This window comes from Borostomias antarcticus (assembly GCF_949987555.1).
Source record: "Borostomias antarcticus genome assembly, chromosome: 9".
In the NCBI taxonomy this organism is placed as follows: domain Eukaryota; kingdom Metazoa; phylum Chordata; class Actinopteri; order Stomiiformes; family Stomiidae; genus Borostomias; species Borostomias antarcticus.
Genome location: NC_140242.1, coordinates 22,953,877 through 22,972,956, shown reverse-complemented (window position 1 = coordinate 22,972,956; position 19,080 = coordinate 22,953,877). Strand labels below are relative to the sequence as shown.

The window sequence follows — 19,080 nt, the reverse complement described above, 5'->3', positions numbered from 1 at the left end:
AGAAAATTCTCTTTGTGGAGAGTTTTGAACTGTAAGATTATACTACAGGGTTGTTAATGCCAAGTAATTTACATATGTTAATTAGATTAAAACTCACAGCATTTATTATTTTTTGAAGCTATATACTGTACAGTATAGGCCCATTCTATAAATCCAGTAGTTTGGTACTATGTAATCATTGCTTGTGATAAGAGAAATTGACATCAGTAGGAGTAGGAGTGCAGTAGGAGTGCAGTGCACAGCTTTGCTCCAAGCAGCCCTTATTCACGTGGCAGGGGCTGGGCGCATACAGGCTGCGTCTCATATGCTGCGCACATGTCCCGTTAATAATAAACGTGTCTTTATGAAAGGATGTCATCTCAACCCTGCAAGAGAAGCTGTCCATAAAGAGCATAGAACACTTCTCTCTGATGCTGGAGCAGAGGTCAGAGGGCACGGCCAGCAAGCTCATGCTCCTTCACGAACAGGAGATGTTAACTCAGGTGAGAAAAAAACAAACACTACTGCTGGACCACAGAAAGAGTGACAATATTACCACCTCATTCGGTTACATTATGACTTGTGTTCGCAGCCAGTGTAACATGGAGCAGGACGGTTGAATAAGAGAACTAGAAATGGTGCTCGGAGAGCACAGACCTCTGCCCGTGAATGCATTTCAGGGCGCTGTGTGTGCAAGCAGGATATTTGGTATTGCTGCATTCGTTACTGTAGGTGGAGAGCTTTATGCCAGTCCAAACCCTGTGTCTCTGTGACGTCGAGATATGGCCGTTTCAAGACCAAGTCAAATAAATGAATGGAGGCGTCCGTGTTTGGGCAGCTCTGTGGCACCCTCCTTGGGTCGGGTTCCAGTATTTAATGGGTTCTTGGCCCATGCTACACCCCTCCACCATCATGAAAAAAACGGTCTGGTTGTTTTTGCGTATTCCTGCTAACAAACTAATAAACCGATGAACAGCAGGTCCTCACAATGATGGGCTGTGCTTTACTGTGGATGGCACTGTCCATTCTCACCTCCCAGCCCATGTTAATATACTGCTACAATTACAAATGTGACATGCAAATTATATTTTAACCGTGGAAATGGAAAAACTGCTGTTTACCCTTTGTCTTTGAAAGATGTTTTCATCTTTGCTAAACGTGTAAGCATGTGCAGTACAGTCCCAGATAGCAAGCGGATCTTGGCCATATATGGGCCGGAACTAAGCCACAAGTGCCAGATCTGGCCTGTATATGGCCCTGATCGGATTGCTGTCTGGGGTATGTGACAAATGTGTTGTCCTACTATGTCCGTTATGACCACTTCAGTCCACTGTGATACAAAGCTCTGGAGATAGATTTAAACACAGTCTTTGGGCTTTTCGGTGAATTATTCATGCTGCAGAGTCCGTATTACCGATGCATTACTCAGTGTCCTTGTCCTGTGCTCCAGGTGACACAGAGACCAGGGTCACACAAGATGAAATGCTTTTTCCGCATCAGCTTTGTCCCAAAGGACCCTGTGGACCTACTGAGGAGAGACGCCGTTGCGTTTGAATACCTCTACGTACAGGTGATCACCGTGCTGCTTTCAGCAGGATGTTGCTTCTTACAGAAATACAGTGTAAATCCCTCAGACTGTCTCATATAGAAATAGTTCACAAAGAAGAAGAAAATAAATAATATATATATATATATTATATATATATATATATATATATATATATATATATATATATATATATATATATATATATATATAAAGGTCAAATTGAATTCTGTCACGTGGAGACCTTTAAACAGTATAGGAGGCATATAACGTACTGAATACAGTATATTGTATTTCCTGGTCATTAACAGGAGTCAGTCAAGTGTAACCATGCCCCCCCCCCCTTTCTCTCCCTCCCTCTCTCTCTCTCTCTCTCTCTCTCTCTCTCTTCTGATCTCCCTCCCTCCTTCCAGAGCTGTAATGATGTGGTACTGGAGAGATTTGGGTCAGAGCTGAAATACGACACAGCTTTGCGTCTGGCCGCCCTCCAGATGTACATCCTCACCATCAACACCAAGCAGTCCCAGAAGGTCTCCCTTAAGTATATCGAGTGAGTGGTTATGCTTTCACATTGTGCCCGTCATGCAGGACAGGATGTTCTGTTGAGGTCTCCTAGCTGCTGTCATTTACACTGAGCTGTGCTTTATCAATAGCTTTGTGGTGTGGGAGCTACTTGTACAGTATATCCATCTAGTCCTCACAGTCTGTCTCAACACTTGTTCGGTCATATGACAATGGGGTGACTGGTTTAGTGATTAATGCAGTACTACCACTGACCATTAGTTCTGGTTGCCGATTCTTATATCGTAAATACAGTAATTTGTATGGATATTGATCTTGATTGACTCCCTCTCAGTTAATCAATGCTTACTCACTGTAGAAGTGATTAATTTATTTTAATGATTAAGAATGATGACTCATGCCCACTGGTCTCGTTATAAATGTGTTGTGTGTAGGGGTTTTGTTCTTCTTGAGTACCTAAACTTCTTTGAATAACTGCTATGCAGGAAGGAGTGGGGTCTGGCTCTGTTCCTGCCGCCTGCGGTTCTCTCTAGCATGAAGGAGAAGAACATCAAGAAAGCCCTGACACACATTCTGAAAACCAACCAGAATCTGGTTCCTCCGGGTAAAAAGGTGCAGTGAATATCTCTCTCCCTCTCCCTCGCTGTTCCCACCTCTCTCTCTCTCTCTCTCTCTCTCTCTCTCTCTCTCTCTCTCTCTACTTCATGGTGGAATAGACTGCCCTCTGGTGGAATCCTGAACCAGCATTTGAAGTGCACCTGTGTTCAGCAACTGTCATGCTCTGTTAAATTTGCCCACGGTTAGATAACTCACGTTAACTGTTTTGTGAAAAAGTACACAGCAAATACTTGTATGTAACATTCAAATAATATCAGTGAATTGTTCATTTTCTCCCTCCAGCTGACATCATTACAGGCAAAGGTGCACTATCTAAAGTACCTCAGTGACTTGAGACTGTACGGAGGACGCGTGTTCAAGTCCGTTCTATTGGTACATCTCTTCTCTTAATTCATACTGTTCAATAATCACAGACAAAACCACAGAATATAACTCCACATTCATTCTTAAAATGGCTCCCTCCGTTCTGTCTGGTAGCAAGGGGAGAAACACACAGAGGTGACTCTGCTGGTCGGCCCTAGGTACGGCATCAGCCACGTCATCAACACCAAGACCAACCTGGTGGCCCTGCTGGCCGACTTCAGCCACGTCAACCGCATCGAGATGTACACAGAGGACGAGAACAGCGTCAGAGTGGAACTACATGTTCTGGACGTGAAGGTAGGAACAATTACCCTCAGAAGAACATGACTTAAGTGTTGAATGTTATATAATTCAATCTCTAAACAATGGTAAATAGTTTATGTAGTGTGTGTGTAAGCCAGCTAGATTAACACTAAGTCTGCAGTCTTGATTCAGCCCTTGCTGTCTCTCAGCACGGCCCGTCCCATGTGTTGTGCGTTCATTGTTGTCTTCCTTATCTTGCTATTTCACAGCCCATCACACTGTTAATGGAGTCGGTTGATGCGATGAATCTGGCCTGTCTGACTGCTGGCTACTACAGATTGCTGGTGGACTCTCGCCGCTCCATCTTCAACATGGCCAAAAGCAACACAGGAAGCACAGAGAGCAGTGAGTCTCGGCAGGGAAGCGGGGTGGTTTCAGTCTCACTCACTTCCTGTGAAAACTCAGTGATACAATGGGTGTGCTCCCTCTTTTCAGGCCACGAGGTGAGAGGAAAGCAGAACTACCAAGCCATCGAGTGGACCTACAGTGCTCCCTATCAGGGCTTCGAGGACCACGGTGACCAGAGGTTCTGTCGAGAGCTGTCGGACAAAGACTGCGAGTTCCTGCAGTACGGGAGAAGTGAAAGCGTCGCCCCCCCGGTCTATATCACCGAAATCCACCGGCCTCAGCATGGCGTGCATGTGGCCGAGAGGTGCAGCCGAGGTCCCCAGCCCCATCTCCACCCCCAGCCCTTCCTCGAAGTCTCCAAGCCCAAACTGCCCGACTCCCCCCGCAGCGCAAAGGTCTCCTTCATATTCGGGGACCCGCCCTTAGACAGTGTTGGCCCCCAGAACCTGGGCTACCAGCGGCTGATGGACGAAAGCCCCGAAATCTTCGGCGACCAACGCGACCACGTGTACAAGCGCCTGGAAGAGGACTATAAGATCATGGATCCCATGGCGGTGGAGGCGGAGGGCTATCGGTACACCACCAAAATCTTCGGGGCCAGCGAGTGCGTCGAGGAGCCGCTGCTGAGGGACATCTGCTACGCGGAGACCACGGACGACGCAGAGGACGAGGACGACGTCAGCTGCGAGGAGGACATGGCGATGACGGCGGCGGAGGTGGACAAGCCCACGTTCTTGACGCTCTCGGGCTCCAGCGACGACATCATCGACCTGACCTCCCTCCCCCCGCCACCGGAGGGCAACAACGAGGAGGACAATGACGTGCTCCTGCACTCCCTCAACCTGGCTATCGCAGCCCCGCCACCAGGCTTCAGGGACAGCTCTGACGAGGAGGAGCAGCACGGGGCCCAGGCCCAGACCCAAGGGGCAGCCAGGGGGGGCCAAGGGCCCCGAGATGACATACCTGTGTCCCTCATAGACTCAGTGCCCACCCAGGAGGAGGAGGGCCCCGAGGGGCCCCTGGACGATGTCATGGTGTCCACCTTACAGGCTCTGGAGGCTCTGGCAGCGTCCGAGGAGCAGAGCCATCCCCAGTCAGAAAATAACACAGGTTCTTCTTACACTATTGTAACATTTATTCATTAGCACCACACAATGTTCCAGCCATTCCCTTTTGATTTGTTTTGTTGTTGATTTTTCAATAAAATTCTATTTTGTTCCATGTTTCCGTTTTGTGTCAGTGTTGTTTCATTAATTTGAACGTAAACAAGTGTTATGTTCATTGCTGTATCATTCATTTTGGAGTCTTTTCGTTGTTTTTTTTATCACTTTGTTTGATTCATCATGTTGTTCAATGGCATTTCAATTCACATTAAAGTATTTTGTAGAAGAGCATACATTTTAAAACTCAGTAATAATCTATGTAAATCCATTAATACCAGAGCATTATCAGATTTTTCCTAGAAAATGTATTTCATTAATTTCTATCAAAAAAAGTTAGCATCAATTGAAACGCATAGCTATGACTGTATATAACACTTCAGATAAAGTTGCTAATAAGCTCTCTGTCTCTCTGTGGCACACAGGTGTAGAAATATCACGGGCCTTTAGCCCCGAGTCCTCCTCGGACTCTGGTAACGAGACCAACTCCTCCGAGATGACGGAGAGCTCAGAGCTGGCTGCCGCTCACAAGCTCTCTGAGAGCCACCTGAGGATGTATGTGGCTACGGCCGAGGGCTACCACACTCTGACCGAGGAGAAGACCGAGTTCCCCATAACCGCCTCCGAGGGCCGGGCGGCCCCTGGCCCCCAGGATGAAGAGGCCAAGTCCTCGGCCGTGTCCTCCTCCCAGATCCTGCACTCGGATGGGGGAGAGATGGAGCCTGAGACCATGGAGACCAAATCACTGACTGACTACTTCAGTAAGATGCACATGGACTCTGTCATGAGTAGACATCCAGGGAAGATGAGAGAGGCAGAGTGCAGGAGTCAGGGAGAGGGCGGTGATTCGACTGGTAAATGTCACATCAACACCAAAGAGATGAGAGATGAGCCGCCTCACCTCGTGGGGAAGTATACCGCTTTTACCGTGCGAGATTCTCAGTACATGAACCAACTGGATTTGGGTCGCACTACATCTCGAGAGAGGCATCACAAATGGCAGCAGCGGGTGCCCAGCAACAAAATGGCAGAGAATCTCTCCCCAGATTGTGTGAGTGACTCACAGGCCTCCTACTCTGACAGGGTAACAATGAAGGGAGACAAACAGGACTCTGATGAGAGAAGCCAGCAGTTAGGTGCCCATTTGGACCCATGCAGTACGGAGGAGGATGCCGATTTTCAGCGGAGCAACGAGCAACAGCATCAAAGCAAGGCGCCGACGGCGGGGCAGGACGTGGCCGGGCACTATGAGCACCACCTGAGCAAGCGCGTGTCCTCCATCCAGGGCGAGGGCATCCACTCCCTCCAGAGCTCCCAGTGCTCCTCCATCGACGCCGGCTGCAGCACAGGCAGCAGCAGCTGTGTCACGCCCATGGACTCCCCCCTCTGCGCGGGGGAAACCATGCATTTACTGTCCGAGTCCTCCCTCAAGGGCCTGGGCTCAAGGGCCGAGGAGAAAGCCTGTGGCCCCCCGGGGCCGCAGGGCAAGGCCAGCCATGCCAACATGGACCCCGCACTGCTGCGCAAGATCCACGCCGCCACCGGTGCCGAGCACGGGTTTGGCACTGTGAAAGACGGAGGCCACCGGATGCCCAAGATGAAAGAAACCACAGGTACAACTACAGTACATACAGTAGGGCTGTGTTTCCTTTGACCTCCCTGTGTTTAAATGGATGTGATGAACACAAACGAGACACAATAAGGCAGCTGATAAAGGATTCAGTGCTGGGTATATAATATGCATCAAGGAGACTGGTTGCCACTGTCAAACCTCTTAGGATCAAGGGAAAAGACAGTAACAAGGAATGTCACTCATGACAAACTGAATAGTGGAGGAGCAGTGTTTGTATTGGCTGGTGGATTTTATGTTAAAATTAGCCAATACATAAATTAATAAAAAATTGTCCCTGTTACGGTCTGTCCGGGACCACTGCGGATATCAATATGAATGTTGTCAGGCCGACGGTGTCTGAGGAAAGTCTGGATAGAGGGACAGACAGACAGACAGGCCGAGGTTAGCTCATGTACAGTATGTGTTACTGTAGATGCTATTAGGAAATTGATATTCTAGAATGCTGTATTATCAGTCTTCCTTTGTTCTATCCACATCAACGCTAGCCTTGTGAGACCATTCTGATCTCGCAAGCTCACATTCTGTTGTCTCACTAATCAGTCTGGATACTCTCTATAGAGATGTGTTTGTGCCAGATCAAAAAATTATCTTGCTAATCAGTGTTCTGTGAGGAAATTCAAACAGCTACCTTCGGCGGCTTTACAGTAGGTGTGACAACAGCGAGGGGAAGTTGAAGTTAGCGCTTGATAGACGGTTCAAACAGTTTCCAATGGAGAGTTCCCAGATGGTTATGCGAAGCAAACCGTCTGCCGCGTCAAGTTACATCAGCACTGCATGAAAAGAGAACTTGAGTGTCATTTTGCATCATGATGTAATTTGATATCATGATATAATTTCCCCACCAGTGCACACTCACTTACTGTAGTAAGGAAGGCCTTGCCAAGCTAACCCCAGAAATGTACAATACTCATATGATATCAGGAATAGGCTATTGCAGATCAAAGCGCATAATCAGGGAGATGCTTAATGATCCTCTTTATTTTCCTCCTACCCCTAGTGTAGCCTGCACACAGCTGGAGACGGCTGATGAAGAGGACTCCTCCTCAGCTCTCTCTAACCAGGTGAACGACGCCACTACCACCTCACCACCATCATTAGCCAGTAGCACAGAGCCACCCAGCGGTCCACAACTCCAGCCAAAGCCCTCTCCGCCTGCCCGGCCTTACCCCTTCAACGTACCATCGTGTGACTCCGGCGCAGGCAGCCTTGGGAAGCCTCGGACGGGCCGGCTGCTGAGGAGGGGCTGGGGCAGCGTGACGCCGGGCTCCGGCGGCTTCGAGGCACTGCTGGAGAAAACCAGAGCTACTCTGAGTGGGAGGAGAGTTCTCAACCCTCCGAAAACACAGAGAAGATTCTCTGCCAAGACCAAGTTGTCCAAGTGCTTGCCCCAGGGCTCCGCTAGTGCTCCCTTCTGTGGCGGTAGGCTCTTCAGAGGGGCCTCCGTGGTGCTGCCCGTGGCGAGGGATGCCAGGCAGCTCAGGACTGTGCCAACTAGGCTGGACACGGGCACCTGGAGGTGCCACGGGCCGCTCAGCCACTGCTTTCTCAGGAGGAGGACCCAGTCCAATGGTGATGACGAGGATAGAGAAAAGGCCTTGAAGCGACTATCCTGCAGCGGCCAGAGACCCGCCCCCAGTGGCGAAGAGGCGGAGAGCCTGGTCTCTCAGTGGGTCGCAGGAGCCGCCCCCGCAGCTGGTCAGCTCAACAGGGCCACCGACGGGAAAGCCATGAGCCTGAAAGCCAGGCTTGCCCGTGTGAACTCTATGAAGGGCAAGACCTACAGCCTCCCCAGGGGATTTCCGGACGCGCGGAGAGACGCCCTGGAGATGATCGTCCTGCTGCACACCGGCGCGGGCCAGGAATACGGGGCCGAGAGGTCGGAGGTCAGTGGCGAGGCAGAGCTGGGGAAGTACAGCCAGCTGCTGTCCACGGAGGCCAGAGCGCAGGACAGTGCCTGCAGCCAGATGGCCCTGGTGCATGGCAACCCTGAGGAGCTGCTGCTCAGCCTGACCCACAGCTTCCACACCCTCTGCTGCCTCACTCAGGCCTGCATGTCCCTGATGGAGGGCCTGAGCAGCCAGGCCCTCCAGAGAGAGGTGGGGGCCACGGTGGACGAGCTCGTCATCAACTACGTGCGTCTGCTCCATGCTGCAGAGGCGTGCTGGGGTGGCCCCCCCGGCGACCAAAGTATGAATAACACACTGACGTGTCACGCCGACACCATGTCTGCCATTGTCAACACTCTAACTCGCTCACTTAAAACATTGCTTAATAAGTAAACACGTTTGTCTTTGATTAGAGATTTGAAAGCCATACATAAGAGAATTGGGTTTATTCTGCCCAGCCAATGTGAACCTCTGTGACAAACTTTGCCTTGTATATTTTGTTTGATATGTAAAGTATATTAATTATATCATTATGACACTTTTAAAATAAATTCTATCCAGGCCTCAGAGAAAAAGAATATCATACAGTATATTATATGATGTAATTTTACAAATTGATAATCATATTCTGGCTCTTATATTGTGTAGACTAACTAACTTATAGTATCTGTACCTTATTTGTATTAAATCATTATGTATGAATATTATGTTACACATAATGGATATGACAAAGATAATACAAACAGCTCTGCTCTAGACAAATCAATGCGCAAGACAAGACATTATATTGAAAACCAGTCCATATCCAGACCTCAGTCTTTTGCATTTGCTGAATTAAACATAGTTTCTTGAATACTTTGCACATGATCAGTGAGTATTTTCCTGTTATTTTTGTCAACACTACAGCATATTAAAAGTTTAAAAAGTTGAAACCTCATGTCGGCTATTGTTTCCTTTATTATTATTATTATTATTATTATTGTTGTTGTTGTTGTTATTATTAACAACATTGTATTTGGACTTTATCCATTATTAACTATGTAATTTGTTCTCTATAGCTAGAATCATCTGTTGACTTTTGTTGAGGTTAACTTTTCTTCAGCCTTTTCTACAGCTTAAAACAAGTTTGTCCTTAAAATGTCACCAAGATCTGTTATGGAAATTTCTGTCACAGAGTATTGTTCAGGAGAGATTCAATGCCAACATTCTAAGTTTAACAAACATGCAAGCAGCACAGTAGCCACATACAATACATACAAACAGCACAATAACATACAAACACCCCCAATAACCCGTATCGAGAAGGGGACCATCAAATCTCAGTTGCTTCATGCACACAGCAGTCTGCAATGTGAGAAATGGCGGCCCAGATCTGCAGTTACAGTGAACATGTATACAGTCAAAGAGAGAAACCTTGGTTGAGTTACTTCCCAGTCTTCGCTTCCCACCCCCCAGTCTAGCTGGATTCCTGTTTTGTCGACAGAGAGACTGGCATGGCTGGGGTGCGAGCAGAGACAGTTACTTCTACAAAAACATAAGATTACAAAGTACACAGCATTATTTCTCTAGCCAAGGTATGAGAGGCCAGTTCTGTGGCCTAAACTGGTGCCACTTTGCAGTGGTTTACATGGACCCAGGTCACTCGTTCTGCCACCTTCACCGTGTGTGAGTGGTCAGCAACACCTGGTTTAATTCCAAACCACCGTCTCTGGCTGCAGCTGCGTCGTTGGAAGTCCTTGATGACGACCACATCACAAATTTGTGGAGATTGCGATCAGCAGGAGTCTGCAGCGCCTCTTTAACCTGTCTATGAATCTGAGATAAAGCAGTGGAAAGGGTTGCACAGTAACACAGCACTACATGGTCTGGTGATTAGGGCCTCTCTCAGAGGCATCCCTCTCCCTTTTAACTGGCACTGGTTCAACAGAAACAAAGGTTCACAACATGAGTTCTAAAACTTTCGATAATGTGTTAAATTTGACATACGGTTCGTTAGTGGCTTCCCACAAACCTGTGCACATTGTTTTACGCCCAAATTTTGCATGCATCAGAGCAATGTTTCACTAGTGATACATGTGGAACCGAATTGGGGATATCGAATGAAAACTAAACATCAGCATGACAGAGAGAGTTGTGGTGAGGGAGGAAATGAAACTGACACAGCACATCTATGTTCCATGCCTAAATATTCCTCTGGATCTGCAGGGGATGCAGTCCATGGTTGTAATTCTCCCTGGTACAGAGTCAAAGTCACGTTGTGAAGGACAGAAACTTTTTCTTCTTTTTTCTTCACATAGTCCCTGAGAGTTTTCTCAGCGTGGACAGCATGTGCCTCAACCAAGTCCGATTTGGCAATTTTCCACCCAACACAATTCTTTTTGGTCTGATCTGCGATCTCAGGCGAGAGACCGACTACTTCACCGCTCCCTCTGCCGGATTGTCAGGTTGATCCAGACCATCACAGTCATTGCGGACCTGGGTCAAACGATGGAGTTAGTCATTACAAGATTTTGTACAAGAGAGTTTGTCTGCTGGCGCTGACTTTTGTCATGTCTAGTCTGAATGGAAAGGCCGTTCTCATGCGTTCACAGAGACCCTCGATAGCGGCCCTGTAGGCATCTTGCTGGCCCCCCACAGCTCTGTCCTCGTCACCCTGGTCATCTTGTGATGGCACACATGGTGGTGGTGGAGGGGCACGGTTGAGGTCAAGATCCACCTGAACACACCGAGACAAGGGTTGAGTCCTAGCTTTCCCGGTCTGTGTTCGTCTTTCCTTAATGTTAGCCTCTTCTATTCACATACCAAGTGCTCTCCAATCTATCTGAACCTTGGCTTTATTTTTCTTACTGACTTCCTCCGCTTTGATTTTTTCTTTAAGTTGTTCTAACTGCCTCATACTTAAGCTCCCATTACTTGTGAATACTAAATATATCCACTTATTTAATTGAGCTAGACTCCTCTCACCATAATTCTTCTGCATGAATAACATATTGGGAGACAAATTGTCGTTCCCTGGTGAACCTGTCTTACTGTCAGAATTTTCCATGTTCATTAAAAAATACAATTGTGTAACTTGTTACTTATTTCAAATAAAATTCTCCAACACAATACACAATACAACAATCCCGTACAACCCCGTGTATGTACAGTACAACACAACTAAATTGCCATTTATTTTCCTTGAATATATTTCTTTTTTATTTATTTTCCTTCCTTCAAACCTTTATTTAAACTCGTGGGGCAATTGAGGTTTCCCTCATTTCCAATGACGACGAGCTCACAAGCAAACACAAACATCAACAAAACATAAGCAATTTACAACAATAATACAATCAAGATCAGATCCTTGCTTGGTCCTACTAACTCTGACCACTTAGTTAATTTTAGATGTATTAACTTTCTTCTGTTCATACAGTTAATTTTAATTATAATTACTCCTTCTAATCAATTTGTTAACTTAATTAATTTTCACGTCGTTCCCTCGAGTCACACACTGCTTGAATGGACAATGTCTAAGAAACTATTGCGGCAATCTTCCCGGGCATTAACTTTTGAAAACAATACAGGTTTGTATGTGTCCACGTTTCTAAATCTTGGTAAAACCATTGGTAAGGTGTGTCCTAGTCAGACTCCTTCTAGTCAATTAGTTAATTTAATTAATTTTCACTCTTTTACTTTTTCCTGTGAATGAGAGTCTGCATGTTCCCAGGTTTACGCAATCCTACAGCTGGTTCCTAAACGATTATACTGTAAATCCGTCCTGGCCTTCCCCGAACATGTCGTTCCCTCAGGTCACGCACTGATTGAATGGGCAATTTCTAGAAAACTATTGTGGCGATCTTCACGATCGTGAACTTTTTAACACAATACACGTCTGTATGTGTTCTGATTTCTCTCAAATCTGGTAAAATGTTGGTTAGGTGTGTCCTAATTTCCACCTTTCCCAACCAGACTCACAATGCACAGAATAATAGAAAAATTACGAACTTGACAATTCAATCAATTATCATGTGTGATTTGATGGTAATTAATCAATTATCATCAAATTACTGTCAAAAAATCCACTTTAACCATATTACAAAATTTCCCAAAATTCATGTCAATGTAAATAAATGTATCAAATATCCTGAAAAATCCACACTTACTTAGTTCTTTTCCGGAATGTGACAGTGAACAGTCCAGACTCCGGCCTCCAGTCCTCCTCTCTTCCGATTTGATCAGTGAGGTTTTGAGGTTGGTTACCCAACATGATTGATCACCGTCAGCACAGAGTCCATCCTGGTCACTTGTGCAATCCCACTTCTGACACCAAATTGTTGTGGAAATTTCTGTCACAGAGCATTGTTCAGGAAAGATTCAATGCCAAAGTTCTAAGTTTAACAAAGTGTATTACATGCAAGCACGCAAGCAGCACAGTAGCCACATACAATACATACAAACAGCACAATAACATATAAACACCCCCAATAACCCGTCTCAAGAAGGGGACCGTCAAATCTCAGTTGCTTTATTCACACAGCAGTCTGCAATGTGAGAAATGGTGGCCCAGATCTGCGGTTACAGTCAACATTTATACAGTCAAAGACAGAAACCTAGAAGTCTAGCTGGATTCCTGTTTTGTCGACAGAGAGACTGGCATGACTGGGGTGCGAGCAGAGACAGTTACTTCTCCAAAAACATAAGATTACAAAGTACACGGCATTCTTTCTCTAGCCAAGATATGAGAGGCCAGTTCTGTGGCCTAAACAGCAAACACTTAAAGAGATCTAACTCAGGTCTAGTATGTCAAATGAATTCAAATAATATCTAATAACAAAGAATTTCCATTACGGACCTCACCCGAACCATTTTAAGTTGTACTGTATGACAATGTTTTTGCATTACTGCACGTAATTATAATGGCTGTGTCTGTGTGAAGGATGGAGACTACAGTCTGTGCTGGCAGTTGGCTCTGCGCAATGGTATTGCTAGCCAACCACAACATACAGCGTTGTATGTATGTATTTACAGTATACAGTTTACTGTATGTATGTATGTATGTATGTATACCTGCTGTCCTTTATACTTTTAGACATGAACACCTGATGGGACGTATAGTTATTTTTCTAGATCTAAACCTCAGTTTCGCTTTCATTTACTGGAAAAATAGACTTGAGACTGTAACAAATCAGCTATGTAACCACAGGAAACATACAAAGTTATACTGGCGTAAATCTAAAGACAAGAAAGATTCAGATTTGTATGTACTGTAATAAGCACATGTTGGAGATTACATTATACATTAAATACTATTGAAACACTCATCTATACATACTATTTACTCCTCGAAAATAGATATTGTACAGAATGAGATTAGTCTGGTGTGAGACAAAAGGGAAGTGATCAACACTAATTATAGTCTTTCACCAAGACATCTGTTGCTTAGAAGTTCATCACCCTGTGAATAACATCACATCTTACAATATACTGTATGATCATTCCTAGTGCACCCTCAGCTCCTTCCATCTTCACGCAGATAACCGCATTGACAGATCTCTTGCTAAGAAGTATTCATGTGCTATGCAACTACACATGATGGTGAGTAGAATGTAGTTTTATAAATTTTTATTTATAACCCAACATGTAACCTCTTTTAGGAAAACCTTACATCTTTGGCATGCCTACAGTATATTTTGGATATGTATTAAGAAAACTCAATCATTAAAATACTGATGACAAAAAATAGGAAAATGGTACATGAAAATATAATTTTCTGCTTGATTAGACACAATTCTCTACAAAAGCTGTGCAATGGGGCATCAACTACAGTATATATGACATGTTTTGACTTCAACTCAACTTCATTTAGGTTTTAATCTGTGACTATTGTTATCTCCCAGGAGGCACTAATACCAACAACTCTACACTAACTCTAAACAAACTAACACTCTACACCAACACTACACAAACTACAGTAACACTCTGGAGGATGGGTTCACTAACACTCTATACTAACTGTACACTTACCCTCTACACTAACACTCTATACTAACTGTACACTAACCCTCTACACTACCTGTAACTAACACTACACTAACACTGTAACTCTACACTAACTAACATTCTACACTAACTCTACACTATCTTTACACTAACACTCTACACTAATACCTCTACACTAATTTTACATTAACACTCAGGTGTTAGTTAGTACACTTTATACAATGGTTAGTTCTGGTTCTTGATTCTGATTGGCTGGAAGCCGTGTTAAAATACTTTGTAACACACACCTGGGACCGCATATCATTCCATTTTCAGTATTAATGCGCCTCCCATTTGATCCAATGCATTGTAGTTGTTGTTGTTGTTGCTTGGCAACCCATTTGTTAGGGGAACTATTTTTCTCGGCGGAATTGAGGGAATGATGCTTCGTTTTGAATAAATGTTAATATTTTACATTGCTGTGTGTTTATTTTACACTAATAGCTGTAGTAACCGTTGTATAAAAGCAATAAACCACTCGAGGCCGTGTGTTATAGTGATTTTATAACAGCTATGGGGGTTTTAGGCACTCCGCTTCGCATCGTGCCTAACAACGCCCCCTAGCTGTTATAAAATCACTATAACACACGGCCTCGAGTGGTTTATTGCTTAAAACTAACACCTCTACACGAACTCTACACTGGCACCATTAATGAGACTGACTCCTCTGACTCTGACAGAGGCCAGAGTGTGTGTCCCTCCAGGTGTGTGTGGGGCTGCTGGGCCTGTGGATCTCCTCTGTGTTAGCTGCTGGCGGCTGGTACCCAAAAGCCCTACCGTGTGATGTCTCCCTGTGCAGCAATTACAGTGTGGTCAACGTGGACTGCACCGAGAGAGAACTCACATACATCCCTAAGGGCATCCCAGGCAACACCACCAACCTGACCCTGACCATCAACCACATCCCTGGACTAAACTCGACTTCATTCCTGGGGCTGGAGAACCTCACAGAGATAGACATGCGCTGCAACTGTGTGCCGATTAAGATTGGCTCCAAGGACCGCATATGCACACAGAGCGTGACCATTGAGGATGGCACATTTTTGGGGCTGAGGAAACTTCGGGCTCTGTATCTGGATGGGAATCAGCTCTACAGCATACCCACAAGCCTCCCCCAGAACCTCATTCTGCTCAGTCTAGAAGTGAATCACATCTATTCAGTTCTGAAGGAAAACCTCTCAGATGTCAGAAATGTGGAGATTCTTTTTCTTGGCCAGAACTGTTATTATCGTAATCCATGTAATGTTTCCTATTATGTAGAAGAGGGGGCATTTTTGCAGCTTAGCAACATGACTTTGCTATCTCTCAAGTCAAACAACCTGTCCCACATTCCATCCAAATTGCCCACAAGTCTCAGGGAGTTGTATCTCTACAACAATAAGATTGAGAAGGTCACTGAGGAAGACTTTCAGACCTTAACCAGGCTGGAGATTCTGGACCTAAGTGGAAATTGCCCCCGTTGTTACAACGCCCCATTCCCATGTGTCCCATGTCCTCACGATTCCCCACTCCAGATTGACAGCAATGCATTTATAACCTTGTCAAAACTAAGGATACTGCGTTTGCATAGTAACTCTCTTACATATGTGGTTTCAGAATGGTTTCGTAAATGCACTGAGTTGCGAGTACTTGACCTCTCTAGCAACTTTTTAGCAAGAGATGTACCATTTACTTACTTCCCACAAGCTCTACCCAACCTGGAAGAACTGGACCTTTCCTTTAACTACGAGCTGCGGAGGTATCCAAATACGCTGCGGTTGAGTCAATCTTTCTCCCACCTGAAGTCACTCAAAGTACTCAGAATCAGGGGCTTTGTGTTCCAGCAATTAACCTCAGAAGGCCTCAAACCACTGGTCTCTCTTGAGAACCTGGAGGTCATTGACCTAGGCACCAACTTCATTAAACTGGCTGACCTCAATAGTTTGATGCAGATGAAAAGCATAAAAATAATCAATTTATCTGACAACAAAATATCATGGCCCTCTGAGGGGCCTGTCACTGTTGCGTTCTCAGGAGGAGACCCTGTATATGGCTCCCCCATGTCAGGTGCTGATTACCACAGCAGAGAAGTGAGAGAGGTTCACTATTTCAGATATGATGAGTATGCACGCAGCTGCAAATATAGGGACAAGGAAGTCGGGATAGTGAATTCCTTTGTCAATAGAAAGTGTAGCAAGTTTGGAAAAACACTGGATATCAGCAGGAACAATATATTCTTCCTTCACTCTAAATTCTTAAACCTTGGCGAAATCAGATGCTTAAATCTCTCTGGAAATGCCATGAGCCAAAGTTTAAATGGTTCTGAGTTTATTCATCTTACCAACCTACAATACCTTGATTTCTCAGAAAATCGTCTGGACCTGCTCTATTCCTCTGCATTCCAAGAGCTGGGAAATTTGGTCATTTTAGACATCAGCAAAAACAGCTATTACTTTGAATCTGAAGGTTTGACCCACATGCTTAATTTCACCAAAAATCTGCCAAATCTGAAGATACTGCTCATGAATGACAATAAGATCTCCACCTCGACAAACACAGAGCTGGAGAGTTTCTCTCTGGAGAAACTAGAATTCACAGGAAACCGTTTAGATCTGCTATGGAGGGATGGAGATATGAGATACATCAACTACTTCAAAAAACTGTTCAATCTAAAGGCCCTCGATATCTCTAAAAACAACCTCAACTTCATTCCCAAACAAGTCTTCAGAGGCCTGCCATACCAACTCACTGAGCTCTACATCAACAGCAACAGGTTAAAGTCCTTTGCTTGGGAAGAGCTTGGGAATCTTATGAACTTAGAGGTGTTAGATCTCAGTGGCAATAGCCTAACAAAGGTTCCACTCATGCTTTCCAACTGCACCAGATCTCTGAAAAAGCTCCATTTACAAAATAACCAAATATCAAAACTCTCTCAGGATTTTCTAAAGAATGCCTTCAGCCTGAAGTATCTGGACCTTAGTTCCAATCGCCTCCAATACATTGAGCCATCCAACATTCCAGATGATGTTGTCAATTACATGGATGCATTACTCCTCAGCAATAACATGTTCCTGTGCACTTGTAACGCCACCTGGTTTGTGACATGGCTCAACAGCACCACGGTGAACATTCCCAGACTGGGCACAGAGGTGACCTGTGCTTCCCCGGCTGCCCAAAGGGGTCAACCTGTGGTCTCAGTGGATCTTCAAGCCTGCCAGCACAACTACCTGTCCATCATTCTCTACATCCTCCTCACCTCTCTGGTGCTCAGCTTCCTCACCCTCTCCATATCCAGCCACCTCTTCCTCTGGGACATCTGGTACATCTACCACTTCTGCATGGCCAAGTTCAAAGGCTATGGCCACTTGTCCTCTCAGAGCACTGTCTATGACGCCTTCGTGGTGTACGATAAGAGGGACCCAGCGGTGGCAGAGTGGGTGCTGCAGGAGCTGCGTGTTCACCTGGAGGACTGTGGGGATCATTGTCTGAGGCTTTGTCTGGAGGAGCGCGACTGGATCCCTGGTTGTCCCCTGATCGACAACCTCTCCCAGAGCATCAACCAGAGCAAGAGGACCGTGTTCATACTCACCAACAACTACATAAGGAGCGGGAACTTCAAGATGGCCTTCTACATGGCCCATCAGAGGCTTATGGATGAGAAGGATGATGTCATTGTCTTGATCTTCTTGGAAAAGGCACCCTCTCACTCCAAGTACCTGAGACTGAGAAAGAGACTGTACCGGCGCTCTGTGCTGGAGTGGCCAACAAATCCTCAAGCACAGCCCTACTTCTGGTTTTCTCTAAGGAGTGTGTTGGCAACAGAGAGTCAGAAACAATACAGCAATCTTTTTAGGGAAACTCTGTAAAAAGTTGATTCCAAAATAATTCTGGACTGTTTAAATGCCATAACATGAGCTACTGTAGTGTGATTTAGTTATTCTGGCTTTATACTTATAGTATATAAGGAACAAGTTAAATCTCCAAATCTTAATTGTAACAACTGCATTGTGAATTTCCGATTTAAACCAGATGTGAAAACACAAATACAATGTAAATAAAATGTTAACATGAATGCATGCCTTTAATTAAATTACTGAATATGTGTGCAATGATTTTACATACTGTGCTATGTGTTAATCTGCCTCCCTTCCCCAACATGTCCTTAAAGAGGAAGTGAGTCAGAACTTCTCAGTTCTCTCATGCCACGCTTTTCAAACAGGATCCATCTTGTTTTTACAACCAATCAGCTTCTTAGCACATTTGTAATTTGACTATAAGGGGAATGTATGTTATAGGGAAGAAGCAAGTATTTTCATTTAAGGCCACTGCAATCTGTATTGGCTCCCCCAGGTACACAAGGATTCTAACATAATGGTGAGTTTTACTGACATAATTTGATCTTACGGTACATTTATCAATACAAAATAAAGACAATGTGATATTAGAGTTGATTTTAAATGTGCCTTGGTGAGGAGCTCATAGTATTTTTTTGGAAAGCATCAGAACTGTCCCCTTCAAAAGTGGGCAGATTTCTACAGTATGCTGCATGATACTCTTATGTGCATAATGATTGTTAGATCTTTGGAGAATTGTCACTTGTGTTCACTCATAAGTGAATGGTTGTTCCATAATGCCAACACATTAGGAGTAAACACGGAATAAAGACAGAGTAATGACAGAGTAATGCATCTATTGTGTTTCTATGTGTATACTTACAGGCTG

The 19,080-nt window shown here is 45.0% G+C and overlaps 2 protein-coding genes across 2 annotated transcripts in view; both read left to right on the top strand.

Annotated features, from left to right (window-relative positions):
• Positions 1 to 8,751, top strand: part of LOC311312903 (FERM and PDZ domain-containing protein 4-like) — a gene marked incomplete at both ends in the record, with an annotated part of 35,582 nt that extends 26,831 nt beyond the window's left edge. The window contains 10 exons of the mRNA XM_084442911.1: positions 351 to 482; positions 1,430 to 1,549; positions 1,939 to 2,075; positions 2,533 to 2,659; positions 2,948 to 3,037; positions 3,143 to 3,325; positions 3,541 to 3,676; positions 3,767 to 4,789; positions 5,265 to 6,452; positions 7,475 to 8,751. Coding sequence (XP_084299037.1) covers positions 351 to 482; positions 1,430 to 1,549; positions 1,939 to 2,075; positions 2,533 to 2,659; positions 2,948 to 3,037; positions 3,143 to 3,325; positions 3,541 to 3,676; positions 3,767 to 4,789; positions 5,265 to 6,452; positions 7,475 to 8,751 — 4,413 coding nt within the window. The remainder of the gene's footprint in view (positions 1 to 350; positions 483 to 1,429; positions 1,550 to 1,938; positions 2,076 to 2,532; positions 2,660 to 2,947; positions 3,038 to 3,142; positions 3,326 to 3,540; positions 3,677 to 3,766; positions 4,790 to 5,264; positions 6,453 to 7,474) is intronic.
• A 5,178-nt stretch (positions 8,752 to 13,929) lies between these two features.
• LOC311312902 (toll-like receptor 7) lies at positions 13,930 to 18,224 on the top strand (the record flags this gene model as incomplete). Its single annotated transcript, XM_084442910.1, has 2 exons — positions 13,930 to 13,935; positions 15,084 to 18,224. The coding sequence occupies 2 exons, from the start codon at positions 13,930 to 13,932 to the stop codon at positions 18,222 to 18,224; spliced, it is 3,147 nt and encodes a 1,048-aa protein (XP_084299036.1).
• Between the last annotated feature and the right edge of the window lie 856 nt (positions 18,225 to 19,080).